General features: G+C 40.7%; 1 protein-coding gene across 1 annotated transcript in view; it reads right to left on the minus strand.

Annotated features, from left to right (window-relative positions):
* Window positions 1–913: 913 nt before the first annotated feature.
* The window catches only part of LOC138799241 (alpha-2-macroglobulin-like), a 65,357-nt gene continuing 50,169 nt past the window's right edge, over window positions 914–16,101 (minus strand). Inside the window, 13 exon segments of the mRNA XM_069980154.1 lie at window positions 914–1,020; window positions 2,127–2,229; window positions 3,343–3,411; window positions 3,499–3,589; window positions 4,728–4,758; window positions 4,761–4,851; window positions 5,715–5,930; window positions 7,893–8,110; window positions 9,407–9,569; window positions 11,282–11,356; window positions 13,030–13,186; window positions 14,396–14,486; window positions 15,004–15,180. Of these exon segments, the coding sequence (XP_069836255.1) occupies window positions 929–1,020; window positions 2,127–2,229; window positions 3,343–3,411; window positions 3,499–3,589; window positions 4,728–4,758; window positions 4,761–4,851; window positions 5,715–5,930; window positions 7,893–8,110; window positions 9,407–9,569; window positions 11,282–11,356; window positions 13,030–13,186; window positions 14,396–14,486; window positions 15,004–15,180 (1,574 nt within the window). The 3' untranslated portion in view covers window positions 914–928.

Below are 16,101 nucleotides of genomic sequence, written 5' to 3' on the forward strand. Positions count from 1 at the left end.
CTGTGATAACACTGTATCTGTAGGTGGTGTGGGCCAGAGCCCAGGGGGGGTATGTCTGGCAGCACTGGAGTTGCTGGACATCTGGGCTGCCTCCTCCTTTAATGCTGTTATTGTTTGCAGTGTGGTCACCGCGCCGTTTTTAAGTTAGGACCCACACGAATCAGGAACCTTGAAGCGGTTGTGTGGCTTATGCACTTTGATCAGATTGTAACTAGCTCCTGATGTTAGTAGTATATAGTGATCTCCCTGACCATAACCAGACTTCAGCCTTGGGCTGGTAATATGAATAATGCAAAGACCTTTCATGTTTCTATCTTCTGTTTATGCAAAATATTTCAATACTAATTTATATTATGAAATGTATTTCCTCAAAGTGAATTTTGATCAAAGAAGGGAGGCTGTGCCGTCACACAGGAATCTCAGCTCTGCTTCATCTGTATCGATTCCCTTCATATTTTAAAAGCTGAACACCACATTAAAGAGGGTAAAATCTGTAGTAAGTGGTTTATATGGGTGCTTTTCTGATATTCACATGGATAGAGCGGCCCCGGCGCAGGGATGCAGCACGCCTTCCCGTTTGTGAACCGCGGCCTGGTTCTTGTGTACGGCGTAGGTCTATTCCCGGGCACCAGCTAGGGTTAAAGCTTTGGAGGCGGGCCCAGTACAAGGAAACCCCTGCCCCTCTACTACACCATATGCAAAAACCAAGCCATGGGTCACAAAAAGAACCGCAGCACCGGCATCCCTGCGCCGGCACCGCTCTATCTGCGTAAATATCAGAAACCAATGTACCGGTGGTACATTCGCTTTAACAAACTTCCAAAGATTATCCGGGTATGGTATGAGCCCTCCAACTATACGTGGTCAGTTGTTATACTAGTTTCATATGAGGAAATGGGTAGGACTGCAATCTCTGCACCTCATACAGTTATGGTCCTAGGGACAATACTTTAGTAGAGATGTGCATTTCCTCACCATTGTTACTGCAGGGGTGGTAGTATTTTGTCACAGCGATGTCATCTGCAAGAAAAAGAAACTTTAGTAAATTACAGGTACTGCTATATAATTTATACATAGACTTGGGGAGACCACAAAGGAAGACTTGACCTAGAACATTCACACTTCTAAAGAACTGAATGGCTGCACGCCTCTGCCACTAGGGGGAGCTGCATATAGATTTTTACAGCTGCCTTTAAAGGGGTTGTCTAGCAAAAATATTTTTCTTTCAAATCAACTGGTTTCAAAATGTTACATAGATTTGTAGTTTACTTCTATTGAAAAATTTCAAGTCTTCCCATACTTATAAACTGCTGTATGTCCTGCAGGAAATGTTGTTTTTCTTTCAGTCTGACACAGTGCTCTCTGTCGACATCTCTGGTTGAGACTGGAACTGCCCAGAGCAGAAGTTTTTTTTAAATGGGGATTTGCTACTGCTCTGGACAGTTCCTGTCTGGGGCAAAGGTGGTAGCAGAGAGCACTGTGTCAAAAAAGAAAACATAATTTCCTGCAGGACATACAGCAGCTAATAAGTATAGGAAGACTTGAGATTGTTTTTATAAATTCTTTATTTATCAAAATCACATTTTCTGCAAACATTAACCGGATAGGGGACACATCCCCAGTCATGTGGTATAACAGAAAGACATATGAGGTATAAAACACAGTCGCAGATAGCTAACATAATGTCAGAGACTTGAGATTTCTAAATAGAAGTAGATTACAAATCTATATAACTTTCTGATATCAGTTGATTTGAAAGAACAAGATTTTCACTGGATAACCCCTTCAAACTCCATAGCTATTAAACTGTATACTGTGGCATGTGCATGTTGGGTCCATTGATTTCAATGGACTAAACATAATCTACCGGTGTCTAAGTTTACTCCATTTTGGAACCCATACTTTTTTTTTTGCAGCCACCTGCTTTTTGGAATTCCTTAAAAATGTATGTGCTGGTAAGTGGACCAAATGTAGTAAATAGTAGGCTATGTTTGGTCTATTGAAATCAATGGATCTAGAATGGGTAAATGCTGCCAGTAATGCCAACACATACCCAGATATTACACTACTTTATAGATTTACTCGTCACAGCCAACAACTACTGTACATTGTATACACCGATTTACCTGTCTCATAGTAGTCTAGGATAGTTGCAGTGGCTGCCTGAAGGTTTCCAACAGGAATTTCTTGCTCAACTAAGAATGAGAAGGTCTTTACATCTTTATTGAGCTGATTCAAGACAAAAGAAAAGCAAGTTAGTAAGTAAACATTTAATTTCATTGTATAGATACTGTATATTTGCTGTATCTATTGCATCAGCAGAACAACGATATACTGTAGTGAGTCCATACAATGAGTAACTGCACAGTTATATAACTAGGCTGACTCTATCAGCTTTGTGCATATTCTGTAGTCTGTCCTATGAGATGCAGCTTGACACTGCTCTATTGATTGGAGACAGACTGAAGCTGCATCTTATAGGAATACACATACTCTATTAAATGGGTTATCCAGTGAAAAATCTTTTTATTTCAAATCAACTGGTTTCAGAAAGTTATATAGATTTGTAATTTACTTCTATTTAAGAATTTCCAGTTATCCAGTACTTATCAGCTGCTGTATGTCCTACAGGAAATGTTGTTTTCTTTTCAGTCTGACACAGTGCTGTCAACTCTGTCCGAGAGAGGAACTGTCCAGAGCAGGAAAAGTTTTCTATGGGGATTTGCTGCTACTCTGGACAGTTCCTGTATTGGACAATAGTGGCAGCAGAGAGCACTGTGTCAGACTGAAAAGAAAACTACAGTTCCAGCAGGACATACAGCAGCTAATAAGGATGGGAAGACTTGAGATTTTAAACAGAAGTAAATTACAAATCTATGTAACTTTCTAGGACCAGTTGATTTGAAAGAAAAAGATTTTCCCTGGATAACCCCTTTAAGTAAGTTAGAGGACAAATTTTTTGTGTCACTTGCTATCACTATCACTTAGACTCAGAGCATGTTGAGTGATGCGACTCTGCTCCTCCTGTCTCTGCATATCCAGAGGCATTGCAGGAAATTAAGGCTGTATTAGAAGAACCATGTCAGAGGGGAAGAAGGAATGAAGATGGCAGACAACCTGTAGACAATACATCAACTAAAATAGGTATACACAAGTGTCTCTACATTATTCTATAAAAGTAGCCAGAAATGAACTATATAGGCAAAAAAAAAATTGTTTTTCTATGCCTGGTGTTGTTGCTGCGTGCAGTATATGGACAGCATTCAATGGGGTTGGATGTTGTGATGGACAAACAACCTCCAGAAAACCCTTTTACGTTACAGTAAGAATAACTGAGCTTACCTTCTCGTAGTATACAATGACTTTATTGGTATGACTCTCTGTCCTGCTAATGGAATTGCGTCTTTGTAGCTGGAAAAGAAGATATAAGTCTACATGATGAGCCTTTATTAAAGGACATCACTAAACAATATATAGTATAGTGTGTGGTTATTATACCTCTCTGACAGAAGACTTCACCGGGGAGTATCCAGATGGCAGCTTGATGTCTACTAAAGCCATATTTGAGACCTCTCTCTTGCCGATGTAGCTGTAAGAACAGATTCAAGATAAAGATATATATATATATATATATATATATTCCTCCCCCCTCATTATATGACTCAGATTTCTAATATATTCCAGTATTCCTACCTGTACTATATAACTACCACAGCGACATGTCAGAGCAGAGGGCACATATAAATACTATCATTCTTATTGAGTTTTAAAACGTTCACTTTTTTTGATACAAGATTCCAAAAACATTCAGGAGCCCATGTCTATCCTGCCCACCTCAGTCTACTGGCCTAAATCCAGCCTCTCTGTGTCCGTGGGGGCCCCAGCCATTAGCCCTCACCCCATCATTCTATCATGAGTTACAGAACATTATCATATGGAAAAAAACCTTAAAGCGGACCTGTAACCTTTAAAAAAATAGCACCATCACTGCTTTTTTATTTTTCTACCTCTAAGCCCTATTATTTAGCAATTGGTGCAGTTAATTTCGATACCCAATATGCTAATGTGCCCTAGACTTTCAATTGGACGTGATCTGCTTCTTAGTCTGAATAGGGAGAGTCTTAGGTTCACACCCGTTACAGCAGTAGTGACCACCCCCTTGACAGTCTATGGAGTTGTAGTTTATGTGCTGTCACACACTGTTCTTAATTGGGTGTAAACCTAAGGCTGTTTAGGTGGTGACAGCCCAGGCCTCATCCCTATTTTGGCTCATCCAGGACACACTCTTCTAGTCTGCACACGTATGAAGACAAAGGTGGAAATACATTATAATAGTCTTACAGTAGTAGTTCTGTATTGTGCTTTCACACAAAAACACAAAAAAAATGCAACAGCTCACCGCAATGGCAAGATACATTTTTGAGTTTTGTGTGCTTGCAATTTCAGCCATAGCAACGTGCTCCTGCCTAGTGTGAATGGTGTTCTAGGAGACCAAATCTGTCTTTTTTTCTGTATTGTGCTTTACATGATTTTATATACGAAAGTTTATGGACCATTGGAATTCACATTACCAACATTAGAGTAAGGTTTGAATGGAGGTAAGATGTTATGTAACTATATTGTGCATAAATGTTATAGATCTAATATATAGCCGGGACTCCTGAGGACAGTTATTAATACCTCAGTCAGTATATATACACATATATAATGATGCTCGTACATCTCACCTGACATTGACATGGATGGTAAATGATTTAGAGACTTGACGTTACAGATCTCCGGCACTGTAGACACAAAAATGGTAAATGGTGCTTCACCTTCAGGATGTGGCACGTTGTACTTCAGGTTAGTCTGCAACACAAGGACATTTCTGTCATTTTATTCAGTTCAAGCCATCAACACTTTGTAAATTTAGCAAACGGAAATGAACGTGTCAAACTGAAAAATACTGAACTTGGCGACCAGGGAACAAAAGTGTAATGGTTCTCCAAGATGAGAATGGTTATTGGTGTAAGCACTAGTATACTAGATGTTAGGCACTAGATCTACAGCCAACCAGTTCCTCTAGGCAGTAGATTTCAAGTATAAAACTAATGGAAGTTAAGTGGGTCCTATGGCAAATGAAGACCAACATTGACCCATGACGTACAATATTTCTGTACTGTGGTCTCCATGTCAGTCTGCAATAGGCCTTCACAATGACATTTAGAGACTAGCAATAACCACTAGGGTGGTGTCTTCCACTTCAGCCCTTGTATCATATGTTACCTGTCAACTCTTACATTTTCCATCTTATTGGCTCTATTTTGCCCTTGTACGTACTCATTGTCAGTTGAAGCAGACACTAAATGGTATTTGTCCATAAATGGACAATATATAGAGTTATAATGGACCTCATTCAAGTTATAATGCGAAACACTAAATTTTGCCATTCTTTGGTTACTTGTTAATAAAGGCTATAGGGCTAAATTGTTTCCCCGTACACATGAGATAATAATGGGAATATTACACTGTTGTCCCTGATGACTAACAGAGGAGAATAACTCTACTCGCCCCTTGGAGTCTGCTACCAGGATAAAAAAAAAAGTTCAAAATGTTGGAATGTACATCTTATTCTGGAAGTACTAGAAAAGACTACAGGCTAAAACATACACAATACTAGGCCAACATTACGTGAGTATCTTCTCAAGACGTCCATATCTGTAGCCCCTTACCTGTAAATACAGACAGCCAGATCCGCTGATGGTGGCGGTGTATTCCCCAGGCACACTCGACAAAGGAACCTTCTGCAGGAGTAGCCGGTTAGAGTCTTCTACATCAAATTTGACAATTGGGGCATTGTCCATGGTTAAGGTGACTACTCGCGGACCATCATGGCTCAGAGCATGATAACCATAAAGGGAGAGCGCCTGAAGAGCGACCACTGTGTCCTGGACAAAATACAAAACATTTTGAAATCTCATTGACATTGCGGACAACATGAGGATACAAATACAGAGTTATTTTAACAGCTATGTCCACCATCACCTACAGGTCTCCTGGTTCAGGGCAAGACTTGCACCATCAGGGTAGGTACTTGTACCATCAGGGCAGGAATGTACCATCAGGTTCACAAAAAGGACTGCGACATTGGCATGCCCGCACAGGTACCGATCCATTGAGGTAAAAAAACCAAAGCGATGTACCTGATAGTACATTAGCTTTAAGGTTGTGCAACCCATGAAGTCACACAGAATGCATCAGACATCCCTGCTGAAAAGCACCACTAGGAATTTTAATAAAATTTATATAGGGGCATTACCTAGACATTATAAAGCACTGCCATTATATTTCCATATGGATGTAGTTGTTATTTAGTCATTGTATCTTGGTATTATTTAAGCTCTGTATGATGTGTCCCATTACTTAACTAGTGGCCCCTGTAATGTCCCTTCTCTAGCCCTAATCAAAGACAAGCTCAATCATTTTGGAACATTTAGGCCAGTCCAAGTGTGGTTCCTCTTTAATTGCATGTTCTTTTTTGAGTTCCTTGTATATTTCTTAATTCCTATTCTTGTTGTCCTGATTCTGTGTTTAGAAATCATAGGTCTTACTTAGGGCCCTATTCCACCGGACGATTATCGTTTGCATAATCGTTAACGATTAACGATCTCAAACGACCGCTATTGCGAAAGACCTGAAAACGTTCACTCATTTCCATGGAACGATAATCGTTACTTATGATCGTAATTGCGATCGTTTTTCTTCGCTATTTATTCGCTATTGCGTTCATATCTATTGCGAACGACCGAACGATGTCTTATTCAATGCGAACGATTTGCGAACGAGCAACGATAAAAATAGGTCCAGGTCTTATAAAGCGATCAACGATTTCTCGTTCGGTCGTTAATCGTTAACTGCATTTCAACCGAACGATTATCGTTCAGATTCGAACGATATAACGATAATCTGAACGATAATCGTCCGGTGGAATAGTACCCTTAGGGCCCTATTCCACCGGACGATTATCGTTAGCATAATCGTTAACGATTAACGATCTCAAACGACCGCTATTGCGAAAGACCTGAAAACGTTCACTCATTTCCATGGAACGATAATCGTTACTTATGATCGTAATTGCGATCGTTTCTTCTTCCGTATTTATTCGCTATTGCGTTCGTATCTATTGCGAACGACCGAACGATGTCTTATTCAATGCGAACGATTTGCGAACGTTCTGCGAACGAGCAACGATGAAAATAGGTCCAGGTCTTATAAAGCGATCAACGATTTCTCGTTCGGTCGTTAATCGTTACTGCATTTCAACCGAACGATTATCGTTTAGATTCGAACGATTTAACGATAATCTGAACGATAATCGTCCGGGGAATAGGGCCCTTAGTGTGCCTTTCTGTCAATTATCGGTGTAGTTTTTCTGGATCTTAATGCCTTCTGCTTGTTTCCATTGTATAGTTTAGTCTAGGGGTAGTGCAGGGACATTACAGGGACAACTTTATGTTAGGGAAAGATATAAAGTCTGAGATACTGCTAGATTATCAGTTATTATGGTCTGTTCCATTTCTGACAGTTGTCTATACAAATCCACCTGAACCATCATTCTAGCCATTATTTCCACTTCCACTCATCTAGTGGTGAGTTGCTATTTTTATCTTGTTACCTCTGATATTGTTATATGCTTGTATTATTTTTCTTGTGAATGCCTTCTAGTCATCCTTTTCTGCCCTACTATAGGTCCTGGGGGTATTTGAGTACTGAGGGCCATTGTAAGGACCCAGGAGAAGTGACTGCTATATGTGAAGATGTCTAGCAACCGGCCAACATTGTTGCATTAAGACTATTATTGTTTAACGGATACATGTGTTTACAGGATCCTGAGTATCACATAAGTCTACCTGTGTAGATGAAAAGCCGCCTGTGGGGTTCTGTTGCTCTATCAGCCAAGTGACAACTTTTGTGGCGGCAGTCATGTCTTCGGCAGTGACGCTAGGTTTAGACAACATGGCCAGCAGCACATAAGATGTCATCTCAACCTCGATAGATGCGGCTCTTCTGTACCGAGGTCTCACTGAAGCTTCTGAGAGTTCTGGGCGATGCCAATGGACTGTGTCATCTAGAATATAAAGGATACAAGATCTTATATATTTCTATTATATCCTATGCACATATATAAAACCACTAAGTATTCTTTAATATCAGCCTTTGTAATGGAGGGAAATGCCAATTTTAGAGTAAACTTCCATCCAAAAGGTAATAGTGGAGCTTGGATCTGACCAGGGCCAGTACAACTACAAGAATCTCTCTCCCTGTGATGTAAGTCCTCTTCTCTGTTTTCCCCATCTTTGATCTGTTATAATGATGTTTTATGTATGTCCCACTTAAAGAGATAATAGATGAATGCCGATACTTCTTCTACAAGCTAGTACAGCACAACTTCTCTCAAAGGTGGGATGGGGTTACCCACTTCAATAGATACATATACCAAATACTCACCGGCCCATGGCCTGGGGTACAAATATATAAAATATTTTAAAACTATGATCCCCTATTGCTGTTAATGAGAAATATACTCTTAATGGAGGGTGTACCCTGTCAAAGAAGATAACAGTGTCACAGTATCACAACACGTCCTCAGGAAGAAATTAGGCTATAGGACATCCAGCTTTAAAGGGACACTTGGATCCCCCCGATTTCACGCCCGTTGCCGGTTTGGGCGCCAGCCCGGTCTCAAATGTTTTATGTCACACCATGGATGTATATGCCTCCTCCCATATGTCATATGTTATGTTTTTCATGTTTTGCTACATGCCTATTAGGCGCTTGTTGTATTGTTCTCTTTATTTGGAAAACTTGAAAATTTGAATAAATTCAGAATTAACAAAACAAAAAAAAGGAATGCTTGGCTGCTCAATAGGTTAATTGCCTAATTTTTTCCTGAGGACATGGTGTGATACCCCGAAACATGTTGAAGGGGTATTTGTATCAAGAAACTGAAGAAGGCAGAATTGCCCTTTAAGGACATAGCTGAGCCGTGCGCATACAGCCTGTAAAGTGGAGCCCCAACAGTTACTTCCTATGGAGGTGTAGGTACTCCATGTGCCGCCATATCACACATCCATAACGGACTATTGTAAATGTATTCTCTCCTAGAATCAATGCAATGACTCTAGGGGAGGATATATAAGTAATGCAGAATCCGAAGGCACATGCAATAGATTTATCTGGTCAGATTAAACACCACCATATGCCTCTGTATGATATTGTAGACATAAGGAAGCTCTGTATGGTCCCATAGACCCCTATGATTGCCATATTACAGCTGTGTACAACTCACTCCATGCAATGTACACAGAAAGGCATGAATAATGCACTATAGTCCATAACGTCTTTTCATATCACAATCTTGCACCTTTCTTAATGGCCTTTTCTTCCAGGGATTGAAAGAGACGAACGCGAAGGTCCATTCTTCCGGCGAGTGTAAAGGCATAAGCCATTAATGCTTGTGTATATATGTTGTTTTGGCTGCTCAGTGCACTCTCCAGGCAGAATAATGCATTTCGGACTACAACATCCTGTGGAGAGAGTAACTTTGATTATATGGCTGCTCTTTACAAATCAATAATCCCCCATATGCATGATCTCCTATTCATAGGTAGTCAGCGACTAATGTCGATTCAAGCTTAAAGTGGTATTCCTATTTGAGCATGTTATGCCCTATACAAAGGTCCTATAGAGAATGAACGGAGCGCTGGCCACATACACAATGGGTGTTTCATTTATTCCCAAGTGCAATTTACCTTTGTTCTCTGGATTGATGGGGGTAAGACACCCACCAATCTGCATGTTATGCCCCATTCTATGGGAAGGGGATACCATGCTCTGATGGGAATGCCTCACCCTATTATGAAATCGGTAATGAATATGATAAAACCTCTGACATGTCATCGTGACATTTCAGAAGTTATGATCAGTGGGGCTCCAGGTGCTCAGACACTCACTGATTCCTAAAACGAAGAGGAAGAAGAGTTCCGCTGAGTGCAGTATTCATTCGTTTTGGTTTGGCTCTCTTTAAAGGGAATCAATCAGCTGTAATCCATGTTTCAAATTGCAGACACTGATAGGGTCCATTTATGCTGCGTTTACACGGAACGATTATCATTCAAATTTTCGCAACAACGATCGCATTTGAGCGATAATCGTTCCGTGTAAACACAGTGAACGATGAAGCGACGAGCGAGAAATCGTTCATTTTGATCTCTCAGCATCTTCTCAAATCGTCGTTCGCTAAAAATTCACGCGTCTACTACTCACCTACTCCCCCGTGCTGACCTACTTCATGTTCATCAGAAGTGGCCTGGACTACGCTGCCTTCTTCTCCCTGCAGCATAGTCCCAGCCACTTCCAGTAAACATGTAAAACAGTCAGCACGGGGAATAGGTGATTAGTAGATGCGATGACAGGAGCGCACATCATGCTCTCTTGTCATCTCTGCTGCCGGGGGTGGGTGCGGGGGGTCCGTGTTGGGTGGCGGGGGTGGCTGTCTCCCGCTAGTGGATCCGTGCCGCGATCCTTCTCCTGATCGTGGCACGGATCACATGAATAAGGCCTTACTGTATAAAAAAAGCATTTTTCTACATTGTGGAAGAACAGACAGATATATAAAAAGGTACCAGGTGCCCCCAAGATCTAACAGCTATCAAACAGCGTCAGCCATTTGGAATAAGAATGACGGCTGACAGATTTCCTTTAGGCTATGTTCACACAACGATTTTCAATAGCCACTATTTGATACTCACAATAACAACTTTTGAGTATGAAATAACGGCCCTTATTTAACATACTTTGGCAGCTGCCATTGCAATGACAGCCATTGGTACATTATTCTAGATCAGGTTGAATGATGGCTCTTTTAAATGTGTCTTTTTTTTTTAAGGTCCATTGAATTTAGTATAAAAGACAGTGAAAGGACAGTGAATTACGGTGTGAACAACTTAAAATAACGGCCATTGTTCCCTAAATAAAGGCTGCAAATTAATGTAATGAACATTAATTTGGCGCCCACTGCGATTGATAGGCAATGCATTGTGTGACCTTACGGCCGTTGTTTCCATGAAACACATCTATAGCTTTATATTGCTAAAACCGACTTCCATACTAAGTTAGGTCATAGGTTGCCATAACAGATTCTTTACCAGAATAGATAAGTATTAAACGCTCCGCCATACTGATTGGCTGTCATAAATCTCGCTGATAGAACAGTGCCGTATCTACTGTGTTCACGTACCTGTGTAGGTAATGGATATTCCAATAAAGCTATGGTAATGTATGCAGCCAGTGTTACTTCATCATCTACTCCACCCTACAGAGAAAAACAAGCTATACTTAGACCAACACATCAACTGCATATACAATACCCCATATAGACAGTATGCAGATGCTATATCTGAGGGTGACACAGAAATAGCTAATTTACATAGCAAGGTCATGTTTTATGATTGAACTATATAGCAGCTTGTCATTTATGTTTATCTATATATATATTTTATCAAATTTTTTTTTGCTACGAAACTAAAAAACAGTCAACTGCGAAAATAAATTGTCACAAACCAGACAAGTTATACAGAACCACTCCTTACGAGTGACTACCCCATGTCATATGACTTTTATTTAAATTAACCAATATGTCTTTCAGATCTTCTGTCAAATATCATGTACTGTATTTTCCTGAATATAAGGCTACTTTTTAAACCAGGAAAATCTTCTCAAAAATCGGGGTCATCTTATAGGGCAAGTGCTGAAAAACTTCAGAACCTGACTGGAGAATCTGCGGTCACCACATACGGTGGGGGGAGCACAAATATGGCCGCATCCCCACCATATGCAACAACCATTCGAAGGCAGAGAGGCTGCAGCCATCTGAGGATTGGAAAAAGAGATACGGTAGAATGGCGCTGTGCCCAAAAAAAGACACCTCTTTCACCTGTCTGTCCCGCCCTCGTACCCTACCGGTATTACTGTACCTCCTTCTCTGCCTCTCAGATCACGCTGCTGAGGACTGCAGTGAAGCGGCGCAGGAGCCTGTATGTGAGATCTGAGAGAAGGAAGTACAGTAATACCGGTAGGATACAAGGGTGGCCAGATGGATAGAAGAGGTGTGTTTTTCTGGGCACAGCGCCACTCTACCGTATCTCTTTTTTCCATACCCTGGATGCCTACAGCTTGCTCTGCCCTTCATACAGAGGGGATGCAGCCGCTTTTGAGCTCCCTTGTATCCTATTACCGTACCTCCTTCTCTGCCTCTGATATCTCGCTGCTGTCTGATGTTTTTATTAATTTTTATTTGGTGTGCATTGGAAGAGGGGTAGTCCTATACGGCGAGTAAATCCCAAACTATATATTTTAACTAGAAAAGTTGGGGGTCGTCTTATATGCCCAGTTGTCTTATACGCCGGAAAATACGGTAGTTGTGACAACCGTAGAGGAACAGTGGGTCCTGTACTGCTGGTGCAACTAGAGATCACGGCGAGCCAGGCAGTGTACGGATCACCTTCTCCCGGCTCGATCTTATGATCGGTCGTGGTGTATGCTCTTAGACCATGACTGACCAAAACTTCTCATCAAGTTTTGTTAAAGCGGTTCTCCAATTAAAACTTACTTGTACCCTATCCACAAGATAGGGGACAAGAAAGAGGTTGCAGGGTTTCCAACTTCCGTGCCCCCCCCCCCCCCGGTGATCAGCAGCTGTGTTCAAAACAAAGGAGCCAGGGGGGCGATCTGGAGATTGCTGGGGCATGGACCCCCTGCGATCTCTTATTTGTCTTCTATCCTGTGAATAGGGGACTACCATGTTTTCATTGGAAAACCCCTTTAAATAACAGGGTCACTTTAACATTATTGTTACCCACTTTAATACCATGTAATCTGTCCACTGAAAGCAAATGCAATGCATCTTCCTCCCTTCCACAACATCCTGGACTGTCTACTTAGGGCACCATCGACTATTGTCTGCCTCGTTTTAAATCTTGCTCTCACCTTCATGGCATTGTTAAAGAGAGAGCCAACATTTTGGAAGCAGCCATTAGACTTCTGTCTTCGAGTAAGCCAAAGAAGAGCATCAGACGCGTGCTGAGGATCAATGTATATGTAAGACTGGGCTCTGGCAAATGACTTCATGACAAAGGCCGTCAACCTGCAGAGAGACGTATTATTAGAATAATGAAGCTTTATGATCAAAAGAGCCAAGAAGGTTTATGGCAGCAATATAAAGATGTGTTTTACCTGCAGTAATGATACACACAAATCAACGAGACACATGGTACCCTTCATATATCCAGCTGTGCTTCCAGAACCTAGAAAGATGCTTTTATTCTGAGGTACAGGGAGTTAAAGAGACTTTTCCAAGCTCCTAAATAGCTGCAAGATGGAATGCCTCCTCTCCCCCCTCCCTGTTTGATTGACACCTGGAAGCTAAACCCTAAGCAGGGTCAGGTATGGGAGGGTGAGTAAGGGCCCTATTACACGGGACGATTATAGTGCAAAAAATCGTTATATCCTTCGAATTTAAACATTAATCGTTCTGTGTAATTGCAGATGACGATCGAAAAATCGTTTGTATGTCGTTGATTGTTGATTTAGATCTGAACCTAAAATTATCGTTTACTAATCGTTCGCTGTAATTCCACATTCGTTTGCTCAAGTTCCACATTTTTTCACTAATCGTTCAGTGTAATTGCACATTGCCCATTGTTTTCCTGAGATCAGAAGGAATAAATGATCATAGTACCAATTGCAATAATAATCGTATCTAACGATCATCGTTCTGTGTAATATGGTGGACGATTTCAGGTTGACGATAAACAATCTCGTTTGCGATCGTTTATCGTTAGTCAGTAAAAATCGCTCCGTGTAATAGGACCTTAAGGAGATGTTGAAGCTTGCTGCACTTCAGGAGCTTTAGAAAGCCCCCTTGACTATTTTTTCTACAGGACAACAGCATTTTCTATGTTCTGGAAGCACAGACAGATATAAGAAAGGTACCATGTGTCTCCTGGCCCAAACAACTATCTAAATGTGGAATGTGAATTGCAGCTGACAGATTCGTGTCTGGGGTCCGGATTAGTTTAGGGACCTAATCTGGGGTTGGATGGTCCCTCTTCCATCTTCCATATTATACTAGTGTATCTGATGCCGTTGTTGGTATTTTCCCGCCTCTCTTCCCTTTTCTTTTGACGTGTGTCAGTGTGTGGTCATTATTGCCACTTAACAATTCAAACATTTGTGGGCATGTAGTTACCTGTCTGAAGCCTTTCATGACTTTGTATATATCCAATAATTCTGTGATTTACATTGCTTCAGTGTCCCCCACTTTTTGATAACCCTCACATCCCAATTTACCTACCAGGTATTTCCTGAACTTCCTCTTCCATATCCTGGTCCAAATGCGCTGTAGGATCCATCACTGTGTTTATAAGCCAGCTGTTTTTGATACCCTATATAAAAACATTCTCTGCTTTACAGGTAAGTAGTAAGGCAAGCAAGCACAGAACATAGACTTAAAGGGAACTGGTCACACTAAAAATCTGCCGCCAGAATGTTATAGAGCAAGTAGGACTGAGTGTATATATATATATATATATATATATATATATATATATATATATATATATTAATGTAACATGTATTTTATCTATTTAAATATCTTCTAAGGGTAGATTAACACGTACCGTATCACAGCAAATTTGATGGTGCGGATCCACGGCAGATTTGATCTAAGTAACTGAACACAGCATCAGTTCTGCACCATCAAATCTGTGGATCTGCTGTGGATTCTGTATGTGTGAACACACCCTTATTCTAATTTTAAGAGTCCAGAGGGCAGTCCTAATCAGTGATTAGCGTGTATACAGACATAGCAGTCAAGTTGATAGTTTGTATGTAACCCCCCAGGGGGTGATTGATAATTTGTATGTAACCCCACAGGGGGTGAATGAGCTGCAGATCTCTTACCAGTGCTCAGGTAGCTCAGGGCTTTGGCTTTTATCGCTGGGGTAAGCTGGTCTGTTTTATTGAGATACTCCAAAATATAAATGTTAGGAGTGAACAGAACCATGTTTTGCTCCCCACATCCAAATGGCAGCTGCAGGAGATTGCCCAAATTCTGCATTGATGTTCCCATGACATCCCCTAAAAAACAACAACAAATTAATAATTATAATTAGTCATGTCAACAAAATTCATAAATTATTTGTTCTGTCCTCTAAGTGTTTGAGGTATTACAATTCAGCTCTATTCATTTATTCATATCAATGGAACTAAGCTGCAGTACCACACGCTGACTGAGGACAAGAGTGGCGCTGTTTCTAGAATAAATGAATTTCTAATCCTGGATAGCCCTTTTCACTAAATAAATTCTTCTAAATATTGCATCCATTATCACTTTATGGCTATGAAGGAGAAACACGTCCACAAAATGAGCAATATGTCCACTTATTTAGTGCTAATAGTAGTTTTAAAAGCCATTTTTAGGCCGTGTTCCCACACTGTAAAATAGTACCATTGTTATCAGTCTTTGATGACTTCCATTAAAGTCTATGGAAACAATGGCTGTCAGTTCACACAAATATATAAATAAACAGCGGCCCCCAAATTAATGTTCATGTCATTATTTGTGGCCATTATTGAGCAAACAGCGTCTGTTATTTTACGTTATTCACACGCTGATTTTCTCTTCACTGTCCTTTCACCATATATCCACAATATTGAAAGGGACTTTAAAATAGACACACCCAAAAGGGCGGCTATGTCCCAACCCAAACTTGAATAATGTAACAGCGGCCGTCATTATAATGATGGCCACCATAGTGTGTTAAACAATGTCCGTTATTCGATACTCAAAATAACAGCTGTGGTTTTCAGTATCGAATAACGGCTGCTGAAAAACATTGTGAACATAGCCTTAAAGAGTCACTGTCGTATTTTTTTTTTTTTGCAGAAATCAATAGTCCAGGCGATTTTAAGAAACTTTGTAATTGGGGTTTATTAGCCAAATCTGCCATTATCTGCATGTAAAAAGCCTTTTCCCAGGTCCCCCCTCCTTCCTCTTTT

The sequence above is a fragment of the Dendropsophus ebraccatus genome, chromosome 8 (genome assembly GCF_027789765.1).
Source record: "Dendropsophus ebraccatus isolate aDenEbr1 chromosome 8, aDenEbr1.pat, whole genome shotgun sequence".
Classification (NCBI taxonomy): Eukaryota; Metazoa; Chordata; class Amphibia; order Anura; family Hylidae; genus Dendropsophus; species Dendropsophus ebraccatus.